This window comes from Peromyscus leucopus, chromosome 10 (assembly GCF_004664715.2).
Source record: "Peromyscus leucopus breed LL Stock chromosome 10, UCI_PerLeu_2.1, whole genome shotgun sequence".
NCBI classification, from domain to species: domain Eukaryota; kingdom Metazoa; phylum Chordata; class Mammalia; order Rodentia; family Cricetidae; genus Peromyscus; species Peromyscus leucopus.
In genome coordinates, this window is record NC_051071.1 from 74450766 (window position 1) to 74471553 (window position 20788).

General features: G+C 39.5%; 1 protein-coding gene across 2 annotated transcripts; it reads left to right on the forward strand.

The window, feature by feature from the left end:
* The first annotated feature begins 436 nt into the window (after window positions 1–436).
* Window positions 437–18396, forward strand: Enam (enamelin). 2 transcript variants are annotated; one of them, XM_028863880.2, is made up of 8 exons: window positions 437–915; window positions 2076–2144; window positions 2251–2301; window positions 3683–3724; window positions 5357–5629; window positions 6721–6783; window positions 11335–11385; window positions 14363–18396. In XM_028863880.2, exons 1-8 carry the CDS (start codon window positions 721–723, stop codon window positions 17666–17668), a joined length of 4050 nt encoding a protein of 1349 aa, XP_028719713.2. In that variant the 5' UTR covers window positions 437–720; the 3' UTR covers window positions 17669–18396. The 2 variants fall into 2 exon arrangements, with proteins under 2 accessions (XP_028719713.2, XP_037065033.1); XM_037209138.1 differs by having other exon boundaries at window positions 847–915; window positions 2097–2144; window positions 2257–2301.
* Window positions 18397–20788: the final 2392 nt, after the last annotated feature.

Sequence of the window (20788 nt, forward strand, 5' to 3'; positions counted from 1 at the left end):
ACAGTATAAATTTTGCACTCGATTTTTTTTAACTTTAAACTCTTGTGATGGCAAAACCATTTTCCTCAAAGCTGATTGGTTGTGCATGTCTACAACAGTGCTTAAATGTGATCCTGCTATCAAGCCTCCTGACAAGGAGGGATCTTTTTATGTTAAGTCTTTTGGGTACTGAACATGACCTTCTTGAAGAATTTTTGTTTTATTATTAAGAAATAAATGTGTCTTGTTCCTTGGCTTTCTCTGGCTTCAGCAGTTTGTAGTCATTTCTAGCATAGACTAGTAAGAACATATTTCAAAGACAGGTTAACAAAGTTCAAGTTTACTTCTTAGATAGTGCAGCTTCTCAGTGGCATTGGGTGAGTATCAAAACCATTATCAACATATTGTATAGTGCCAAATAATGACCTTACTTATGGATGTTTGCTAACTTTCCTACTGTACTCCGTGATGTTTCCAAATCACTTTTGTAGACTAATCTTTTGATAAAAGTTTCAGCTCCTTAGTTTATTTGGTGTTTGTTTCTCTTATAGGTTTCCTTCCTTTAACACTGTACCTTTGTACATTCTCCCATAAAGAAGTTTTGTCAACAATGCACTAGAAGTATCTCAAAATACGATGCCTATCTCATTTTCTCTCTGATTTAGCTCTCATCCTAATCTTAAGGCACCGAAGATTAAGCTCGATTTTGAGGACCCTCTAATAAGGGTATGGTTGGATAAAATGACTAACATGCCATGGGCTGCCCTAGAGGTGACGCTTTGCTATTCATTTAATTTATTTGCTCTGTTTCCAAACTGGAGTTTCTTCTCATGCAGAAATCCTTATTTTTCCCAAAAGGCTTATGAAAATTTTGGTGAGAACATGTTGCTGCTTCAGTGCAGAAATACGGCCTCTCTTCCAAAGCCATGTAACTTGGTGAGTATTCCACTTACTCTTCTATTATCTGGTCTTTCAAATGATAAGGTTATTAAGTGCTCTTGAGAAGACAAAATCTCACTTAAATATGTAAGATGATGTGGACAACATAAAGATTTACAGTCATTGTACTTCAAAGCAGCCACTGAGTATTATTTTCAAGTCAAAAAATAAGGGTTAACTATTATTCAGTTATGTTTTTTAGAGGTAGAAAGGACATTAAAAGTCACCCAATATAATTTGATAGCTTTAAAAATAAGTGACATTATATGCACACAAAAGAAAGTAAGATGCATCCAGGCATGAGTGTACAAAATCTAGAGTGCCTGTGACTCTACTATAAAGATGAAATGGGTAACTGAAGGAGATGAGCACCCAAAGCTTCCCAAATGCCTTGATCCACAACCTCACAGACGTTTAGAATGGAGATACTCTACCCATGCTCTCTTTTCACTTCCCTGTGGCTTTGTAACCTACACTGAACACACTAGCTTCAGCAGTTATTTCTCTAAGGAAGGGACAAAATGCACACCTCTGTCTCTTCCTTCTTACTTTTTCCTGACAAGCCCTTGAACAAACGTGCATTATTAAAGGTCAAGTCATAACAATAATAGAAACACAAACAGATGAAAAAATAACTCTGTGAAATTCTATAATTTATTTAATCAGAATGTTAATATTTCTATATAATGCAATGTTGGATACAATGTCTTACAAAACTTCCCAGTCCTGATTTTTGAAGTGTACATTCATTGAAACCAAGGGTATGTACAGTGGATGCGGCTGGACCTTACTCAGCCCTTCTAAACCAACTTGGCAGTGAACTCTCAGAATCACAAATACTATGCTTTTTCAGGTTATAAACTCTTTTAAGTCTCCCGTGATTCCCCTCCGTCTCCCTGTCCCCTTCTCTCCCTCTCCCCCTGCCTCCCCCCAACATACACATCTTTCCTCCTTAATCTGACTTTGGCAATTAATATCTACTAGTTAACATAAAATTAGGTAGAATCCCTTTATATTTCTGAACTCTCCTTGATAAACAAGTAAGGAAACCAGTGCCTAACTAACTGTAGAGTGCCCATAAGCTAGTCCCTAACTGTAGAGTACCCAAAACGTAATCATTTTGCTGTCCCCAAATGATATTCGGTTTTGTATTCTAGGTACCAAATGTAAAAATGGAGGTCCTCCTGCTTTTGCTGGGTCTGCTCGGTAACTCTGCCGCCATGCCTGTGAGTGTTTCCTTTAACGTTGGACGTTTTCTTTGTATTCTCTTACTGCACTCCTTGGGGAAGACTGACAGGTTATTTCAGCTAAGGCTCTGCATTTCTCCCTCAGTTCCAGATGCCAATGCCCCGGATGCCTGGATTTAGCAGTAAAAGTGAAGAGGTATGTATTACGCTCTGTACTGGAGGAGATGTGTGCCAGGGTCCTACCTAGAAGCTCATGAAAAGGAGATTGCTGGTACTTTTTTTTATTTATTTATTTTTTTTAGAATATAAAATGTCAAAGGAAGGGAAAGTTGAAAGTCTTTCACTCAAATCAAAGCAAAATTATTCTCCCCCAGGAGTTTACTCGTGCTTCAGCTTCCATTTAGGTTAAAATTAAGTTGTTAGCTTTGGGGTTGTTTTTGTTCACTAGTAAAGAGCCATGCACACCTGGGAGTGTTAGAAAGTAAATGCTTACGTATATCTTTAACATAATTCAAACTAGTTACCGTTAGTCAAATTCCATCTACAATAGAAACAGGAATCTTGGTATTTTTGTTTGTTTGGGTTTTTCATTTTATTTAGTTTTTGAGACAGAGTCTCTACATTATGGAGCCCTGGCAGTCATGGAAATCACTATGTAGGCCAGGCTGGGCTCTAATTCACATAGATCCACCTGCCTCTGAAAGTGCTGGGATTAGAGGTGTGTGCCACCACACCCAGCAAAACAGGTATCTTTACCACGAATTATCTTGTTCTCAAATCCTAAGTTCCAAATAAACAGAACATTCAAAACCTTCAAAGTAAATTATGTTTATTTTCTGTTTTGTTTTCTATATTGATTCAATATGAAGTCTAACTTCAAATTCAGAAACTCAGGGGCAGGGGAGACAGCTCACTTGGTAAAGAGTTTGCTGTACAAGCATGAAAACCTGAGTTTGATTCCCCAGAACCCCATAAAAGCTGAGGTTGGTGACACTCACTTGCAATCCCAGCACCAAGGAGTGGAAACAGGAGGTTTCCTGGAGCTCACTCAGCCTAACCAAATCAGGAAGGCCCAGATACCAAATGAAGCTCTGTTTCAAAACAGAAGGTAGATAGCTCCTAAGGAACATTATCTGAGGTCATGGCTTCCATATGTGCACAGAAGAACACTTATACAAAACTGTGCATATGAGGCTGGAGAGATGGCTCAGTGGTTAAGAGCACTGATGCTCTTACAGAGAACAGAGAATAGAGATTGTCTGAAACCTGGAACCTCAGTGCCAGGGCATCTGACACCATCTTCTAGCCTCTGTGGGCACCAGACACTCACTGTGATACACAGACATATATGCAGGCAAGCACCCAGACATATTAAATGTTCAATTTTTTTAAACTACACATATGCAAAAAAAATTTATATACTCTAGAATTTTTAATACAAGTTTTACATTCATAGAATTTGAAAGAGATTATGACTATTGTGCCTTCAGATCCTAAACTCATTTCTCATGCTTTGTGAATTAAATGAATAAAAGCTTTTCATTTTGTGCCACATTCATGGGTTCCTTTCATTTCAGATGATGCGATATAGTCAATTCAACTTCATGAATGCCCCACCTGTAAGTTCTTCTTTATATGACTTCTGAGACTTTCATGTTCACATCCAGAATCTGGGTCACGTGTGTCTTAGTTCACAGCAATGCTAATCACCAGCCATGTGTCTTAGTCACAAGCTAATCATTACAATAAACCCTTTCACTTGCCCCCTAGTGACAAACATTCTCCTTATTCATTTTTATTGTGGTTTTATTCTATAAATGAACCTCGTCCACTAATTACAAGCATTCCTTCTGTCCTAGAACACTTGGTTCTGACTAAATTTCCAGGAGCTATTTCCTCAAGCAATGACAACAAAAGTCGTATAGTAAATACTATTAGAAGGAAAGACTCTATCTGTGTTCTCTTAAATAATACTAAAATTGTGAAGTGTCTTTTTTTTTACCTTGTCGGAGTGAACATGGATTATTCTTGTGGTGGTATCATATGCTGATTCTTTTGTTTGTTTGTTTGTTTGTTTGTTTTGTTTTTTGGAGACAGAGTTTCTCTGTGTAGCCCCAGCTGTCCTGAAACTCAGAGATCTGGTGCCTCTGCCTCCTGAGGGCTAGGATAAAGGCATATTCCACCATCGCCCAGTTTATATGCTAAATTTTAGAACAAACTAAACCGTGAGTGTCAGCTGATCCTCTGACAAAATTGTGTGACAGCCTAAAGCCACAAGTCACTTTTTACTTTTGTGGCATTATTAAAGACTTCATCAATTATGTCTAATTCTTTCCATTCAGTAATTTTTCTGTAAATTCTTTACCTAAAGTCATCATAATCAATGTTCTCCTCCTAAACTTCAGTTTTTCTTGCTGTTTTGATGTCTAAGAGTCAACATTTTCACCAATGTGAAATCCTGCATGTTTTGAGGATTTCATGTGTTTGTTGTTTGGTTGGTTTTGGAACGTTATTTGGGTTTTGGTTGTTTTGTTTTATTTTCCTTTCTCTCTGTACCTGGCCTTATATATAGCAATTCACATGGGTTTTGAATTTGACATAATTTTCCATAAAAATCTGTACACTTAGAAAAACATAAAATGCTCATGCTTGGTGGGGTGGTACATCTCAAAAAAAATCTCTGCACTCTGGATTTCAGAGACAGGAAGATTGCTCTGTGTGTGTATGTGCACACAATGTGTGTGCACATGTATGAAGGTCAGAGAACAACTTTGGGCATCAGTTTTGCCCTCCACCTTTCTTGAGACAGTGTCTCTCTTTGTTGTTTGTACTGAATATACCGGACCAGTTTGCCCATGAGCTTCCAGTGATTCTCTTGTCTCCATCTCCCATCTTACCATAGGAGCACTGGGGTTATAGAATCATGCTACTGTGCCCAACTTTACATGCATGGTTCCGAGTGATCCAAACTCAGGTTCCCACATTTGTGTGGCAAGCACTTTGCCCACTTGGCCATTCTTCAGCCCGTCAAGCTCTTAAACTGAAATTTCTTATTGAAGTCTGCTTTTTTGATAAGTTTGGCCAGCTTTCATTCAGTAAGACAAAACGTGATGAAGTTTTTACTAAAGATCTTAGCATCAGATTTCACTGGATTTTTAAGCTTCTTGACTTGGTTTTAGAAGTTGTCAGATAATAATAATAATGAGGTCCTCAGCCCTCATTCAATGTTACTGTTTTTGCTGCTCTCTCAGATGATGCATATGGGCCCATATGGAAATGGTTTGCCAATGCCTCCACACATGCCTCCGCCATACCCTCCATACCAGATGCCCATGTGGCCTCAGCCAGTACCCAATGCATGGAATCCACCCCCAATGCCCAATTTCCCGAGCAAGACCGATCAAACCCAGGAGACTGCCAAACCCAACCAGACCAATCCGCAAGAGCCACAACCACAGAAACAGCCTCCAAAGGAACCACCAAATGAAGCAGCACGGGCCAAAGAGGAAGCCCAGCCACCTCAGGTGAGGTTTGACTAGACAACTTCCATATCAGAGGCTTAAAAAAATGCCTCAAAAGAGAGTTGGAGGTCCATACCTTTCCAGCATCCATACTGCCTCCAAAATTCAGTACAGGTATTATTGTGTAAGAATTTGATAGTTAAATTTTGACATTTATCAGAAGTTGCCTGACAGATCAATTCCAATCTTATTTAGTTCAAAGTGACATGAATATTGTTGCCCTAAAACTCCTTTTAAAACACAGCATCAAGCTGTGAATTGGGGGACATGCCTATGATTGCAGCAATATGAAGGCTGAGGTGGGATCAGGACCTGACAACCACCTTGGCCATGTGGTGAGAAAATCTTTAAAATATAATACAGAGTCTCGTGGCCACTAGAAGAAGAGTCAGAAAAGAAAGGCCAGCCTTCATTGGTCCTGCAATGTTAAGGAAGTTTCCTCACATTTCTAGACTTCTTTCCCCAAGAATAAGTCAAATGGCTTCTAGAGCATTTCCAGACCCATGCTTTGATGATACGTAATATTCTTCTGAAACTGCCACTGCCTTCAGTACTTCCAGGTGACTCAAGTGTAGTCAACACAAGACAAAAGGATGTACAAATGGCTTCTCAAGAGCTCCTGCTGTATAGAGCTTCAGAAACAGCAGTTTTTGGTTATCTATTCTCACAAAGAGTTAAATATATAGAGAATACAAAGTGAATAAAAAGACACTCCTGGATTTGAATCCTGGTTTCGGTCACACCTCTGTCATTTGGGGCCACTAACTTCTCTGAACCTCAGTTCAGCTTCTCAGTGGGAATAACAATAGTGCATGGTCGTCTGAGGTCTAAGGGAGTTCCATAATCTACTACTGCTTGAATACAGTGTTTAATCGTACTATTACTGCCATCTACACCAAAAATATGCGGGGGGGGGGGGGGGACAGAACAAGGGACGTAGAGGGGAGAAAGAGAGAGTAGGAAAGAAAGAGAGAGAAATTTAATGCAAACAAAAATATAAGCAGTCTCCAGTTTTCAAATAATTATTATCAATTTCTTTCATTTCTCATTTTCAATCTCACTACCAAATAACTCTAACTTGCCTTTCTTTCCAGCCATTTCCACCATTTGGCAATGGGCTTTACCCCTATCAACAACCACCATGGCCTATTCCACAGGTAAGATTTTTTTATGTGCTGTAAATTAAATATTAGTATGTGACATATAAGACTAATACAAGCTCATATACTGTAATATACCAATCAGTAGAGAGTATGAAACAAAATCAAGTTAGTAATTATTCAGAAAAATTATTTTAAAAATTAAGTAAATTTTTATCAGACCAGTTGTCAACATGAACAGGGCCTAAATCATGACTACTAAAAACGTAAGCTTTTTTAATAAATTTATTTATTTATTTTACATCCTGGCCACAGTTTCCCCTCCCACCTCTCCTCCAAGTACCCCCCACCTTCTCTCTGCCCCCCATCCACTCCTCCTCCATTTATATTCAGAAGAGGACAGGCCTCCCATGAATCTAATAACATGTTAACAAATTAATCTTAAATGGTTGTACTATAAACCTCTCACATAAGAGATCATAATATCTTCAATGAATTTCATAATTTAATATAATGGTAAAACCGACACAAGACAGGGTTTTAAACTAAGAAGCAAGCCATGATTACATTATGATCTCTCCATCATATCTTTTTTCTAACAGATATGTCATTAAAAAGAATTTTTCAAAATAATATTGAATTCTCAAAGAGTTCTTAAAGTTTAAAATTAAGATTAAATATAATATTTAGCTTTTTGAACTAAAATAATAGTAAAGGCAGTATTTTTTAATCTTCCTAATGCTACGACCCTTTAATACAGCTCCTCATGTTGTGGTGACCCCAACCACAAAATCACTTTTGTTGCTACTTCATAACTGTAATGTCGCTACTGTTATGAGTTGTAATATAATAACTATGTTTTCTGATGGTCCTAGGTGACCACTGTAAAAGGATCATTTGACCACCCTAAAGGGGTCCTGACCCACATTGAGAACTGCTGTGTACAGACAAGCTGTTAAAAACAGCTACACGTCAAGAATTACTCAATAACTGTTCATTTGGCTATGAAATAGGTTTTACTTGCTTATAATTCTCTGACCAAGGTTTGGAATGAACAATTCACTCCTTACTTTGTTTATTCCTTAAAAGAGTGGCTTTTTTTTTCTTTTTTTGTCACACTCAAGGAAGGATAGGCAGTTCCAGGTAAATAGTTCAAAAGTAGCATGATTTTCATATTAAATCACTATTAATCTCATTTACATTAACCTCTTGAAGAGAAACAAAAACTAACTACTTTTTAAAACGTTGCTACATTAACTATCCCTGCGCTTTCTTTTAATTTAATGTACTCTTTTTTTAACTTTTGATATTAGTATACAAAATAATGGTTTCCTGATAGCTCTTTCTGTTTGTGTGTTTGTGTAGGGGTGTGCATGTGTGTGTGTGTGTGTGTGTGTGTGTGTGTGTGTGTGTGTGTCCATGTATGTATGTGGAGGACAGAGGCTGATGTCCATTGTCTTCCTCAATAACCCTCCACCTCATCTTAGAGGTAGAGTTTCTTATGGAATCTGGAGTTCATGTCTTTGGGTAGGCTGGCTGGCAACCAGTTCCAGGGATCTGCCCATCTGCCTCCCCACCCCTAGAATTACATATGCACACCACCACACCCAGCTTTTTGGGTGGACTGGGTATCTGAACTTGGGTCCTTGGGCTTGCATGGAAAGCATCTCTTCAGCCTCTCATAATAGTGCTTCCACACATACGTGTTTTCTTTTTTTTTTTTTTTTTTTTTTTTTCTTTTTGGTTTTTCGAGACAGGGTTTCTCCATGTAGTTCTGGTGCCTGTCCTGGATCTCGCTCTGTAGACCAGGCTGCCTCGAACTCACAGAGATCCGCCTGGCTCTGCCTCCCGAGTGCTGAGATTAAAGTTGTGCACCACCGCCCAGCTTCCTTTTTCTTATTTATCCTCCTCACCCACTGCTCTCTCTCCTCCTTGGCTCCTCTCTTGATGGTCCACCACCTTGCTCCCAAAAGTTCCCGCTTTTCTTTCATGACACACATATTTCATTACTCTCTTCCCCATCCCTCTCACTTCCTGTAAGATCTCTTCATTCCCTCTTGGGGTCCTCCTGATTTACTGAGCTGCACAAACTCACAAGAGCACACATACACAGACATACGGACAAACACTCTAGAGTCCACAATTAAGAGAAAAAGGGGCAGTATTCTTTAAGCCTGATTTACTTTACTTAACACAACGATCTCCAGTTACATCCATTTCCTGAAAATGTCATTATGTCATGTTTCTTCATGGCTGATTGAAATTCCTTGTGTAAATGTACATTTTCTTTACCCATTCATCTGTTAATGGATAATTAGGGGGATTCCACTTGTTTAAGTCATTGTGAAGAATGCAGCTTACAAACACAAATATTCAAGTATCGCTGTGGTATGCTGATGTTAAGAGTCCTTCATGTATAAGTTCAGAAGTGGCACATCTGGGTCAGACAGACGGTTCTACTTTCAGTTTCCTGAGCAACTTCTACACTAACATCCACAGTGGCTGTGTCACTCTGCATTCCCACATGCAGTTTCCAGGAGTCCTCTTTCCACACATCCTTGGCTGCATTTCTTAACGTTGGCTTCCTGGAATCATAACCATTCAGACTGTGTTGAGATAGAATCTTAAATAAAGTTTAATTTGCCCTTCTTTGATCGTTAAAAGCATTGAATGCTTTCTCAAATGTTTACTGGCCATTTGCATTTCTTCTTCTGGTAACTGTTTCTCCACTTCATTAGAGTATTTACATTATCCCTGAAGCACAGCTGGCAATGATTCCTTCACATCTGTAGACTGTCTCTTCACTCAGGTGACTGCATCCTTTGTAGAAACTCTTTAACGTTCTGTAATCCTACTTGTCAATTCTTGGGAGTCCTTATTGTGCTAATGGTGCTATCAGAAAATTCTTACCTATGCCTACATACATCTTGAAGTGTTTGATCTGTTTTCCTTTACTAGCTTCAAAGATACAGGGCTTGTACTCAAGTTTTTGGTCCATTTTGAGGTGGTTTTGGTGTGAGGTGAGAGATGTGGGTTTAGTTTAAATCTTCTACAGGTGGATATATAGTTTTACCATGCTAAAGAAGCTGCATTTTTTCCAATGTTTTTGACACCTTTGTGGAAAATTAGGTGTTTGTGGCTGTGTGGGTTTATTTCTGGGTTTGGCTTTCTATTCCACCAACCTTTGTGTCTGTTTTTGTACAAATGCCACGCTAACTTTGTTACTATAGCTCTGTACTATACAGAGAAGTATCAGAGATCATGCTATCACCAGAATTTCTCTTTCTGTTTAGAATTCTTCTGGTTATTTAAATCTTTTGTGCTTTCCCATAAATTTTAGAATTTTTTTCCTATTTCTGCAAAAGATATAATTGAAATTTTTATGGAAGTTGAATTGGATATATAAATCTCTTTTAATAATGTGATCATTTTTATAATCTTGAGTTTAATAATCCACATACATGGGACACCTTTACTTTTCTTGTGTAAGCCTTCAAATTTTGTTAGGAAAATTAACTCTAATTGTAAATAAAGCATGCTAAATATCACTATTCGATCTCATACTGTTGTGTGTTCTAATATGGATAGCTGGAACCCATTATCACTCAAATATTAATCTGTCTCTCTGTCTCTCTATCTCTATCTCTCTCTGTGTCTCTCTCTCTTTCTCTCTCTCTGTCTCTCTCTGTCTCTGTGTGTGTGTGTCTCTCTCTGTCTTTCTCTCTCTCTTCCTCTCTCTCTCTTTCTGAGATAGTGGGGTAAGGTGATTGCTAAGGCATGTGGGTATTTTTAGTAAGATAACCTCGGATCCTGTAGAAGCCTTATAAAAATAGTACTCACTAAAGGATCATAAGTATCAATAGGTAGATAGCGAGTCTAATGTCTCAGGAGCACCAAGTTCACAGTACTAAGACACGATTAGTCATGAACCAATTCAACGCCCCTCCAGTCTAATGAACAAATGCCATCACAGAAAGTGGGGGCCGAGGAAAGACCAGTGGGTAAAGAGCTTGCTGTGCAAGCACGATGACAAGTTTAGATCCCCAGCGCTCACACGGGGAAAAAAAAAAGTGTGATGCACACCTGTGAACCCCAGCACCAGGAAGAGGAAACAGGAGAACCCCAGGGCTTGCTGGCCCAGCTGCTCCAGCCAAGCAGTGAGCTCCAGGTTCAACGAGAGATCCTATCTCAGAAACTAAGGTGAAGGAGGAAAGATGAAGACATCTGACATCAACCTCTGGCCTCTACACACAGGCACACGTACACACACACACACACACACACACACACACACACATGTGTACACACACACACACACACACACACACATACACACACACACACACACACACACACACACACACACACACACACACACACATTTCTAGCCAAGCCGAGTAGTGCACATCTGTAGTGAAATCTCAGAACTCAGAAGGCTGTGGAAGGAGGAAAGGAGGATTGCCATGAACCCAAGGCCAGCCCAGCTACATAATGTATTATATAATGCAATGTATGTGTTATAAAGCAAGACTTTAAAAAAATAATGGAAAAGAAGAAAGGAAAGGAAAGTGATTTCTTCCTGTGTTCATTGTGCTTTTCATCTTTCAGAGGGGACCACCACCAGCCTTTGGACGTCCAAAATTCAGCAATGAAGAAGGAGTAAGTAGGCATGATGCTATTACCCCAGTTAGGATTTATAATCTATCAGCTGCTATCTTTTAATCCAGTGTCACAAGAACCTAAAATCTATCATGAAAAACTCCTTTAACTCAAGTTCCTAAGATTTTTTTAAAGTGAAATAAAAATAAAAATCAAGCTAGCAACCTAAATAAGTTTGACACATCATTAGACACAGAAGTACATGCCTCTAGTCTCAGCACAGGAGACAGATACACACCTTCACTTCTAAACCCAGCACCACTTAAATGGTGCATCATTTCCTCTACATGTATGAAAGATTGCTCACATATTTCCTGTGAAGACTGTTAGCCTCTTTGCAAAATTGATGGTAAACTCTAGACAGCAGAACACACAGAAAGAAATTAAGATCATCTCAGAATATCCCCTTCACAGGAAATTGCATTATCCCCTAAATATCTCATTGTGTGAATACTGAAATCCAGAGAAGATAAATTACTATTCAATGTTTCCTCTTCAGTTACAGGATAAACTGGACCAAACCTAAGTCTTATGATAACATATCTTTTTTAGTATACTTCAAGGAAGTAATCAGGTATATCCAACCAGTTCTTAATATGTCATTGAGACTATGTCATCAAATAAACTATCTTAGTGGTTATGAGTCCATCCAGGGATTTCCCTTACTCTTTTCCCTAAATATGTGATATGCACTCAGTGAAAGAAGAAATCAATACCTTTGCTGAAGGAGAAGGGAACAAGGTGCTCTTAAAAATAATGATGGTGAAATTATTATCTCAATGATAGCAGAGGATGGTTTTTTTAATCACTATAAAATACCCAAATAGAAGTGAGTAGATCATTGTATACAACCTCACTTCAGATTTTTATAAACAACATTAGCAAGTGAAACAGAATAATCCAAGCATTAACACACTAAATCTGTAGTCTACCTCTTGGGGACACTGTTCAATTTCCTACTAGATACTAGAAATATTTTCTCACGTATCTATTTCATCATCTCTATCCCAAAGGAGAATAAAACTATTTTCCCCTCTATTCTATTTGCTTTCAAAGAAAAACTAGGGCTGAGGATACAGCTCAGTAGGAGAATACTCAACTACCATGCCTAAGGCCATGGGTTTAATCATCAGTACAGGGAGGAAAAAAAATTAAATAACCTAAATGATATGCAAATGTCTAAAAAATGCATATAGGTTATTCATTTAATTGAAAATTATTAAGCATTCCCCACTGTTCTAGAAAACTAGAATATCAAAAACAGTATTTTTACTCAAAAACTTCACATAGAGAAATCAAGTGGAAGGACCCCAAAGAATAACTAGAATTTTAGAAGCAACTAAAATTCACTGTAATGATAATTACAACAGAAGGCTGTGTTGCTGCAGACACACAGGAACAAATTCTAAGCCTAACTCTGCTAAGGGAAGTCAGGGCACAACTGTGGCACTCAAGCTGAGGCTGGAAGGATAAGTCAAGTGTGCTGGGAAGGATGAGTGTGTAGGTGAGAAAAGGTTAGATAGAAAAGAAATCATGTGCAAAGACTCAGAGAAATAACAGTAGATGTCATTTGAAACCACATCAAGTTTAAGGAAGAGGAAATAAGGCTAACTGTCTTGGTCATGGCTCAGATGATTGTAAAAAATCTTAACATTTTTATTATAATATGTAGCATCTATTGGACACAAAGTTTCAACTATGAAGACATATATAACATATGCCTATATTATCATTTGACTTTCATGACCAACTGTGTAGGTCATAAAACTATTCTATTATTGTCTCCATATTACAAGTGAACAAAGTGAACTTAGTCAATAATCATGGTACTGAAAGTGGTCAAAAGGGACTGCAACCCACATCTGTCTGGCAACAAGACATACAGCTTTCCATGTTATGCTAAAGGATTTAGAGTTTATCCTTTAAGGTAAAGGCAACTTTAAACACATATTTAAAAAGAAAAATGTTGTAATTCTCAGAAAGCCATCCCTGGTTTCTCCTACTCTGATAGTGCTAACAAATGAAAATCGTGGATTGGAGGGATGAGTAAGATTGTACATACAGTAGCCAGTGAGAAAGCTACAATATTTTGGGAGTAATAGGTATAAAAGAAAACAGGACAAGGATGAAAGTTTAGATACAATGTCTGGACTTGGTAGTTAATTGTCTGGGGAAATTGAGAGAAAGAAGAAACTGGGGGAACTGGGTTTGAGAGTAATAAATGTTCCTTAGATGTGCAATATTAGAGAATGACCTCTGTGGGGAGGGGAACACAGTTATGGGTGCGTTCAGTGGGAAGATTCTGGAGCCTTACTGACTGGAGCTTAGAGAACTGTGGGACAGGCTTTACCTTTGTGAAGTAAAAGCATGTATCCATATTCAAAGTCTGGCATGTAACTGATTCCTCAGCAACATAGGTGTGTAAAATGAGAACACAGAAATGAGGATGAGGAGGATGGAATCAAAAAACAAAAACTGCAAATCATGATGTCTTGCCTGTAATCCGAGCACTCAGAAGGCAAAGGCAGGGGGATCACAGCAAGTTTAGAACTAGATTGAGCTCCACAGCAAGTTACAGGCCAGCCAGGGTTATATGGCAAAACCCTTCCTCAAAAACAAAGAACTGGATACAATTTTAAGGTTTATAAAAGTGAACCTGGACATGGTGGCTCATAACAGCACTCAGGAGGCGCAAGCATGAGGGTTTTCACAAGTTCAAGGCCTGAGTGAAGAGTAAGTCAGTGAGATCCTAGATCAAGAAAGTGTTTTAACCCTAAGGTTAAGGACCTGGACTTAAAGGCTAGAAGAATACTCAGCACCCAAAGGGTAGACTAGAGAATTCAAACTTCTAGAAGGAAAGTGTAGGCTGTAGTGGAAAGAGAAGCCTGTGTGCAAGATTTCCCTGTTACACTAATTCCAAGCAACACCATAAAAGGAAACAAAGAGTAATTCTCCTTTCCGGTCTTCGTTCCTACAGAATCCTTACTATGCATATTTTGGATATCACGGCTTTGGGGGTCGTCCTTATTATTCGGAAGAGATGTTTGAAGATTATGAAAAACCCAAAGAAAAAGATCCTCCTAAACCAGAGGACCCACCCCCAGACGACCCACCCCCAGAGGCCTCCACTAACTCAACTGTGCCAGAGGCTAACGCCACACAGTCAGTTCCTGGAGGAAGTCAAGGCGGAAATGATACTAGCCCAATAGGGACCAGGGGCCCTGGGCCGAATGCTGGCAACAACCCTACAGTTCAAAATGGTATCTTCCCTCTCCCTAAAGTAAATGTTTCAGGCCAAGGAGTATCGAAAAACCAAATTCCGTGGAGACCAAGTCAGCCAAATATTTATGAGAATTATCCTTATCCGAATATGCGAAATTATCCTTCAGGAAGACAATGGCAAACCACCGGTACCATGGAGCCCAGACAGAACAGACCTGGTTACCAAAACCCACAAATACAAAGGGGTCCTCAGTGGAATTCCTTTGCTTGGGAAGGCAAACAAACTACTCGTCCAGGAAATCCAACTTACCGCAAACCTCTCCCTCCTACTTCAGGAGTCAATTATCCCAACTCTGGAGGAAATCCAGTAAATTTTGGAAGAAAATTGCCTGGGCCAAATAAACCCTTTCTGGGAGCCAATCCGGCCCCAAATAAACCCTTCATGGGACCCAATCCGGCCTCAAATAAACCCTTCATGGGAACCAATCCAGCCCCAAATAAACCCTTCATGGGAACCAATCCGGCCCCAAATAAACCCTTCATGGGAACCAATCCGGCTTCAAATAAACCCTTTCTGGGAGCCAATCCAGCCTCAAATAAACCCTTTGTGGGAGCCAATCCAGCCTCAAATAAACCCTTTGTGGGAACCAATCCTGCTGCAAATAAACCCTTTGTGGGAACCAATCCTGCTGCAAATAAACCCTTTGTGGGAACCAATCCTGCTGCAAACAAACCATCTATAGGAACCAATGCTGCCTCAAATAAACCCTTTGTGGGAACCAATCCTGCTGCAAATAAACCACTTGTGAGAAACAATGCTGCCTCAAATAAACCACTTGTGAGAAACAATGCTGCCTCAAACAAACACCCTGTGGGAACCAATGTGGCCTCCGTGGGTCCTAAACAGGTTACTGATAGCCACAATGTGAAAACCCAAAATCCAAAGGAAAAGTCACTAGGTCAAAAAGAAAGAACAGTTAGTCCCACAAAAGATACAGCCAGACCTTGGAGAAACTCTCAACAATACGGAATTAACAAACCAAATTATAATTTGCCTCGCCCTGAGGGTAGCAGGGTAAGCCCAAATTTTAATTCTTTTGATCAACAAGAAAACTCCTACTTCCCAAGAGAAGATTCCAGAAGAGTACCAAGTCCCAAAAAACAAATCCAAAGCCAGAATCTGCCCAAAGGAATTGCTTTAGAGCCAAGAAGAACCCCATTTGAATCAGAAACTAGGAAACCTGAATTAAAGCATAGCACACAACAGCCTGCATACCCTAAGAAAATCCCTTCTCCTACAAGAAAACATTTCCCTGCTGAAAGAAACTCCTGGAATCACCAAGAAATCCCTCCACCCTTAAAGGAAGATCATGGGAGGCAGGAAGAAATGTTACCTTATCCTTCCTATGGCTCTAGAGGAAATATTTTTTACCATGACTATAACAATCCTTACTATCCTAATGAGAATTCACCATACATTAGAAGCAATACATGGAATGAGAGGGTTAGCTCTCTCAGTACTATGAGGCAACCAGAAAATCCACAGTACCCTATGAATTCTCTAGACCAGAAGGAGACAGAGCAGTATAATGAAGAGGATCCAATTGATCCAAATGAAGATGAATCTTTTCCAGGACAAAGTAAATGGGGTGATGAAGAGCTGAACTTCAAAGGAAGCCCAACAATTAGGCAGTATGAAGGTGATAAATATGCCTCAACCCTACCACAAGAATATCTTCCCTATTCCTTAGGTAAGCCACCTAAGGAAACTTTTCCTTACAGTGAAATCTATCCCTGGAATCCACATGAAAATTTTCCAATCTATAATCCAGGTCCTACGATAGCACCACCTGTGGACCCCAGAAATTATTATATTAATAATGCCATAGGACAAGAAGAAAGCACTCTCTTTCCTTCATGGACCTCCTGGGACCATGGGACTCAAGCACAGAAGCAAAAAGAAAGTGAGCCATATTTCAATGGAAATGTCTGGGGTCAGTCCACGAATTTACACAAGTCTAATCCACCAAACCAGAAGAGGAACCATCCTTATTCCACCAACTCCCCTGCTGGACTTCCAAAAGACCCAACATGGCTTGAAGGTGAGAATTTGAACTACGATTTACAAATTACTAGTTTAAGTCCACCGGAGAGAGAACAGTTGCCTTTCCCTGGTTTCATTCCTCAAAGTTACCCATCAGGCCAAAATGAAGCACACTTATTTCACCAAAGTCAGAGAGGTTCCTGCTGTATTGGTGGCTCCACGGCACATAAAGACAATGTGCTGGCTCTACAAGACTACACTTCATCCTATGGTCTGGCACCAAGGGAGATCAAAAAAACCAGCCCTGTGCATACAGAAAGTAGTTATACCAAGTATGCAAGACCTAATGTCTCCCCAACAATCATCCTACCTAGTCAAAGAAACATCTCAGAGAATAAACTAACTGCAGAAAGCCCAAACCCAAGTCCTTTTGGAGATGGTGTGCCTGCTCTGAGGAACACACCATATTCTGGAAAGAATCAACTGGACGCCGGAATTATGGCCTTTCCTGAAGCCAGCTCTCCTCAGCCAAAAAATACACCCTGTCTTAAAAGTGACCTTGGAGGAGATCGGAGGGATGTTCTGAAACAGTTTTTTGAAGGCAGCCAGCTCAGTGAAAGAACTGCAGACCTTATTCCTGAACAGCTCATTATTGACATCCCTGATAAAGGCTCTGGCCCAGACAGCATACAAAGTGAAGGCCAAGGAAATGGGGATGAGATGCAGCAGCAAAGACCACCTACCATCCTTAAGGTGCCATGCTTTAGCTCCAAATTAGCAAAGTTTCACTCTTCAAGCACTGGACCTCCAACTAATGATGGAAGACAAAGCCTGCTTAGTGGTGCTCTCTCTACACCTACTGAAAATCCTAAGACATCAGTTGGGTTAGCTACTAGGGAACAATTTAAAAGTATAAATGTAGATCAAGCAAATGCAGATGAACACACTACATTTGAAGCTTTTCAAGGAACCAGTCAAGAGGACCAAGTACAAGGCTGCTTACTGCTTCAGGCTTAGGGATCACTTCAACCAAGCATTCTCGGGGCATGCAAACAACTAGCAATCCTTCGTCAATGATTTTGTAATTCTGTCCCCTGAGACTTGATTATCTGATCTTCTTGCTGATCCCTACGTCTTTCACCCTCCCAACAGTAGACACAGTGGCCCAGGTAGAGTTAATGAGGGTGGGCCTTTGGGGCTGGCTGGATCCAGCACTGTAACAAATTAGTGCACACTTAAGAAAAAGCATGAAGGCTATGACCATTCCTGCCTTGAAACTTGGAAGCTATTTGTCTGATTGTCTGAGTTAGTTTCCTCTTTCTGGCTCATTTATCCTTTTTCTCTCGAACTCCTTACAACATTGTCTGGTTTTGCACACCCCGCAGGCTGTTGAGTCTTCCATTTCTATAGAGGCCCACACACCAGCACAGTCCTGATGCACTGTACGCTTTTTCCTTTGTGTTGTTCTTGTTCGTTCTGTTTCCCAGTTAATATGATCTCTGGCATTTTTCCTTCTACTGTCCTCTAACGTCATCATTGGCTTCCTTCTTTCTCCTTTGATCTTCTCTTTCTCCATCCTTCTCTATAGAGCTCCTCCCCCTTCTCTCTCCATCACTTCTCACATTCTGAAGTAGCTATCCTTGACCGTCGTCTGTCTGGTCTGTATCCTAGTATGGAACTTGGACCTTTAACCAATTCATTTTTCCTCTCTGACTCTTTTTTCTCCTTAAATTTCTTGTTTTTCCTACTTTATATATATATATATATATATATATATATATATATATATATATATACACATATATGTATGCCATTTTTCATGCTTTTCACTCTCCTTTAATCTACTCTGTAAATTCTACTCTCTGATTTTTTTCTCAGCCAAACCATCACTGTAGATTAACTACTTTCATTGTTAATTTTCTCCTGACCTCTCCAAGTAAACAGCTTTGTTAAAAGAGCATATTCTAGGAGAATGGAAGACAGGCTAATTATCAGATCATAGAGCTTAGGAAAGTGGGAAATGAAGAAGAGAAGAAATTGTCGCTCTGGGACTGAGTAACCAGAAAAAGAGACTAAGTAAGGCTTGCTATACCCTGTCACCAATTCATAATCTCCAGGATCTGCAGAGGCCATTTGGGGAAGACTACCTTATGCATATAAAATACTCAATGTTCAATTGTCTTTACTAGTTCATTATAAATTATTGTACCACTCACTATATATTATAACTATCATGCTTATGCTTCATGTTCTTGTAGATTATTCACAGACATAACTTCCGGGTATCATAACTAAATAGTGTAAATTATTTTGTAAAGTAGATGTTTCTATATTGTCTTGCTTAGAATATATTTGAGTTTTATTGATATTATTTTTACTGCTATTAAAGGCATTTTGGCCTGTTATCTGGATATTGCCTGTTTTGAGTATGGGGGTAAAAAAGAAATCTCTAAATTAAATTACCTACAAAGTTACTTTCTATTCCTAAAGAGTTTCTTATAGAAATTTTCCTGTGACAGATTTTTGTATGACCTCAGAAATTTGATGAAACCATCCCAAGAAAAGGAACTTGGCCCTTGAGTCTAGTATTATGTCTTACCAATAGGAGATTCCCAACAAGCGTTTCCTGGTTGGCTGGCTTCTGAATGCCTTTAAACATTCACACCGCTACCGGCTCTTCCTGTGGGAGATATGTGAGGATACTGGACAAAGCCCCACGTCTTCTATCCTGGTGTTCAGCAGCATTGGCATTGGATCACTGTAGACTGTGTTACCCACTGATGGCTTAAGTTCCTCCCCAGCCCACCAGTTTTAGACTTTAACCATAGATCAAAAACCACTAGCTTGATATTTTCCCCCAAACTTCAATGTGAATACTTTCATTACAAAATGTTCAGTTTGTATTTCGCCATAATGAATAGGTGGCACAGTTGTTTTAGCAAATATTGTCATGCCAAGAGGGATGAGCCCAAGGCACAGGGGTAGAAGGATTTACCAAACATAAAAGTTTTAGTAAAGAACAGAGACTTCGGACAGAGACGCAGTGGGCAAGGTCTCATGGGCAGAGCCCCACCTGTGAAAGAGAGTGATGTGGTTCTTGTATGAGAGTTGAGAGAAGTCACCTGGGCAGCCCCCTGAGCCATTCATGCATGTCAGGTCTCCTCTGAACAAGGTGGAGATGGCGGCTCACTGTGGTCTTGAGGGAGTCGATTTAATATAACATCGTTAGGAACCATTAAGAATAGGGCTGGTATAAGGTGGTGTAAGTCACTGGGCCTGGCTCTAAACAGTAATAACCTGAGTGCCACCGAGTGAGTCATTTTGCTTTTTAGGGGGCTTTGGTTTTGGCCTTTTTGTGGGTTTTTAAATTTTATTTTATGTTTTATTGCTTTGTGGTGGTGGTAGTGGCATTTAAATTTTTCCCCTCTGGGGGAGCGGGGGAGTTTTCAGTTCTCTTTAAGGGGCTTGCCGCTGGGAGTTTGACCATGCGCCAATGAATATATGGGCAACACAAACTGGACTTGGTGTATTCTTTTTCTTTAGGGGGTAGGGCACAAGGTTGGGAGGGTAGACCTGGGAGGAATGAGAAATGAGTGTCACTGGGGTGCATTGTATGAAATTCCCAATAATCAATAAAAACATCTGTTGGGAAAAAAAAGAATGAAGTGAACTTTTTTTTATCTCTTCCCACTAGCCTTGGTTTGAAGTCTATTTTGTCATGTATTTACAGTGACCTGTGTTTGTTTCCTATGTCCATTTAATTGGAACACCCATTTTTATCCTTTTCCCCCAAGGTAGTGACTGTTATTTGTAGTAAAGTTTATTTAATGGAGGCAAAAAAAAAAAATTCCCCTCTGGTTTTGGCCTTTTTAAAGTCTCTACAAATGTGTTGACACGTCTACATCTTTGAGATATTACTACTGTCATCTGTAATATAAAGTGTAAAAATCACAGTGTGACCAAAAACAAATCTACTAAACTTGAGAGCATAATAAAAAAGAATGAAAATGGTCCTGTAGATAACGATACTTCTTCCCATGAGTAGGCGTGAGCTCCTTGCATTAAATGTATGGCTCGCTCTGTGTCCTGCTTAGTTGTTCATAAAGCTTTGGAGCTCTGCTCTAAAGTAAGGAGCAC

Bases quoted from the DNA above. Each gene is read 5' to 3' on its own strand.
- Enam (XM_028863880.2), top strand. From the start codon at position 721: ATGACTAACATGCCATGGGCTGCCCTAGAGGTGACGCTTTGCTATTCA. The intron at 2,145-2,250 runs GTGAGTGTTTCC...TTTCTCCCTCAG, and splicing joins GTAACTCTGCCGCCATGCCT to TTCCAGATGCCAATGCCCCG. The intron at 5,630-6,720 runs GTGAGGTTTGAC...CTTTCTTTCCAG, and splicing joins AGGAAGCCCAGCCACCTCAG to CCATTTCCACCATTTGGCAA.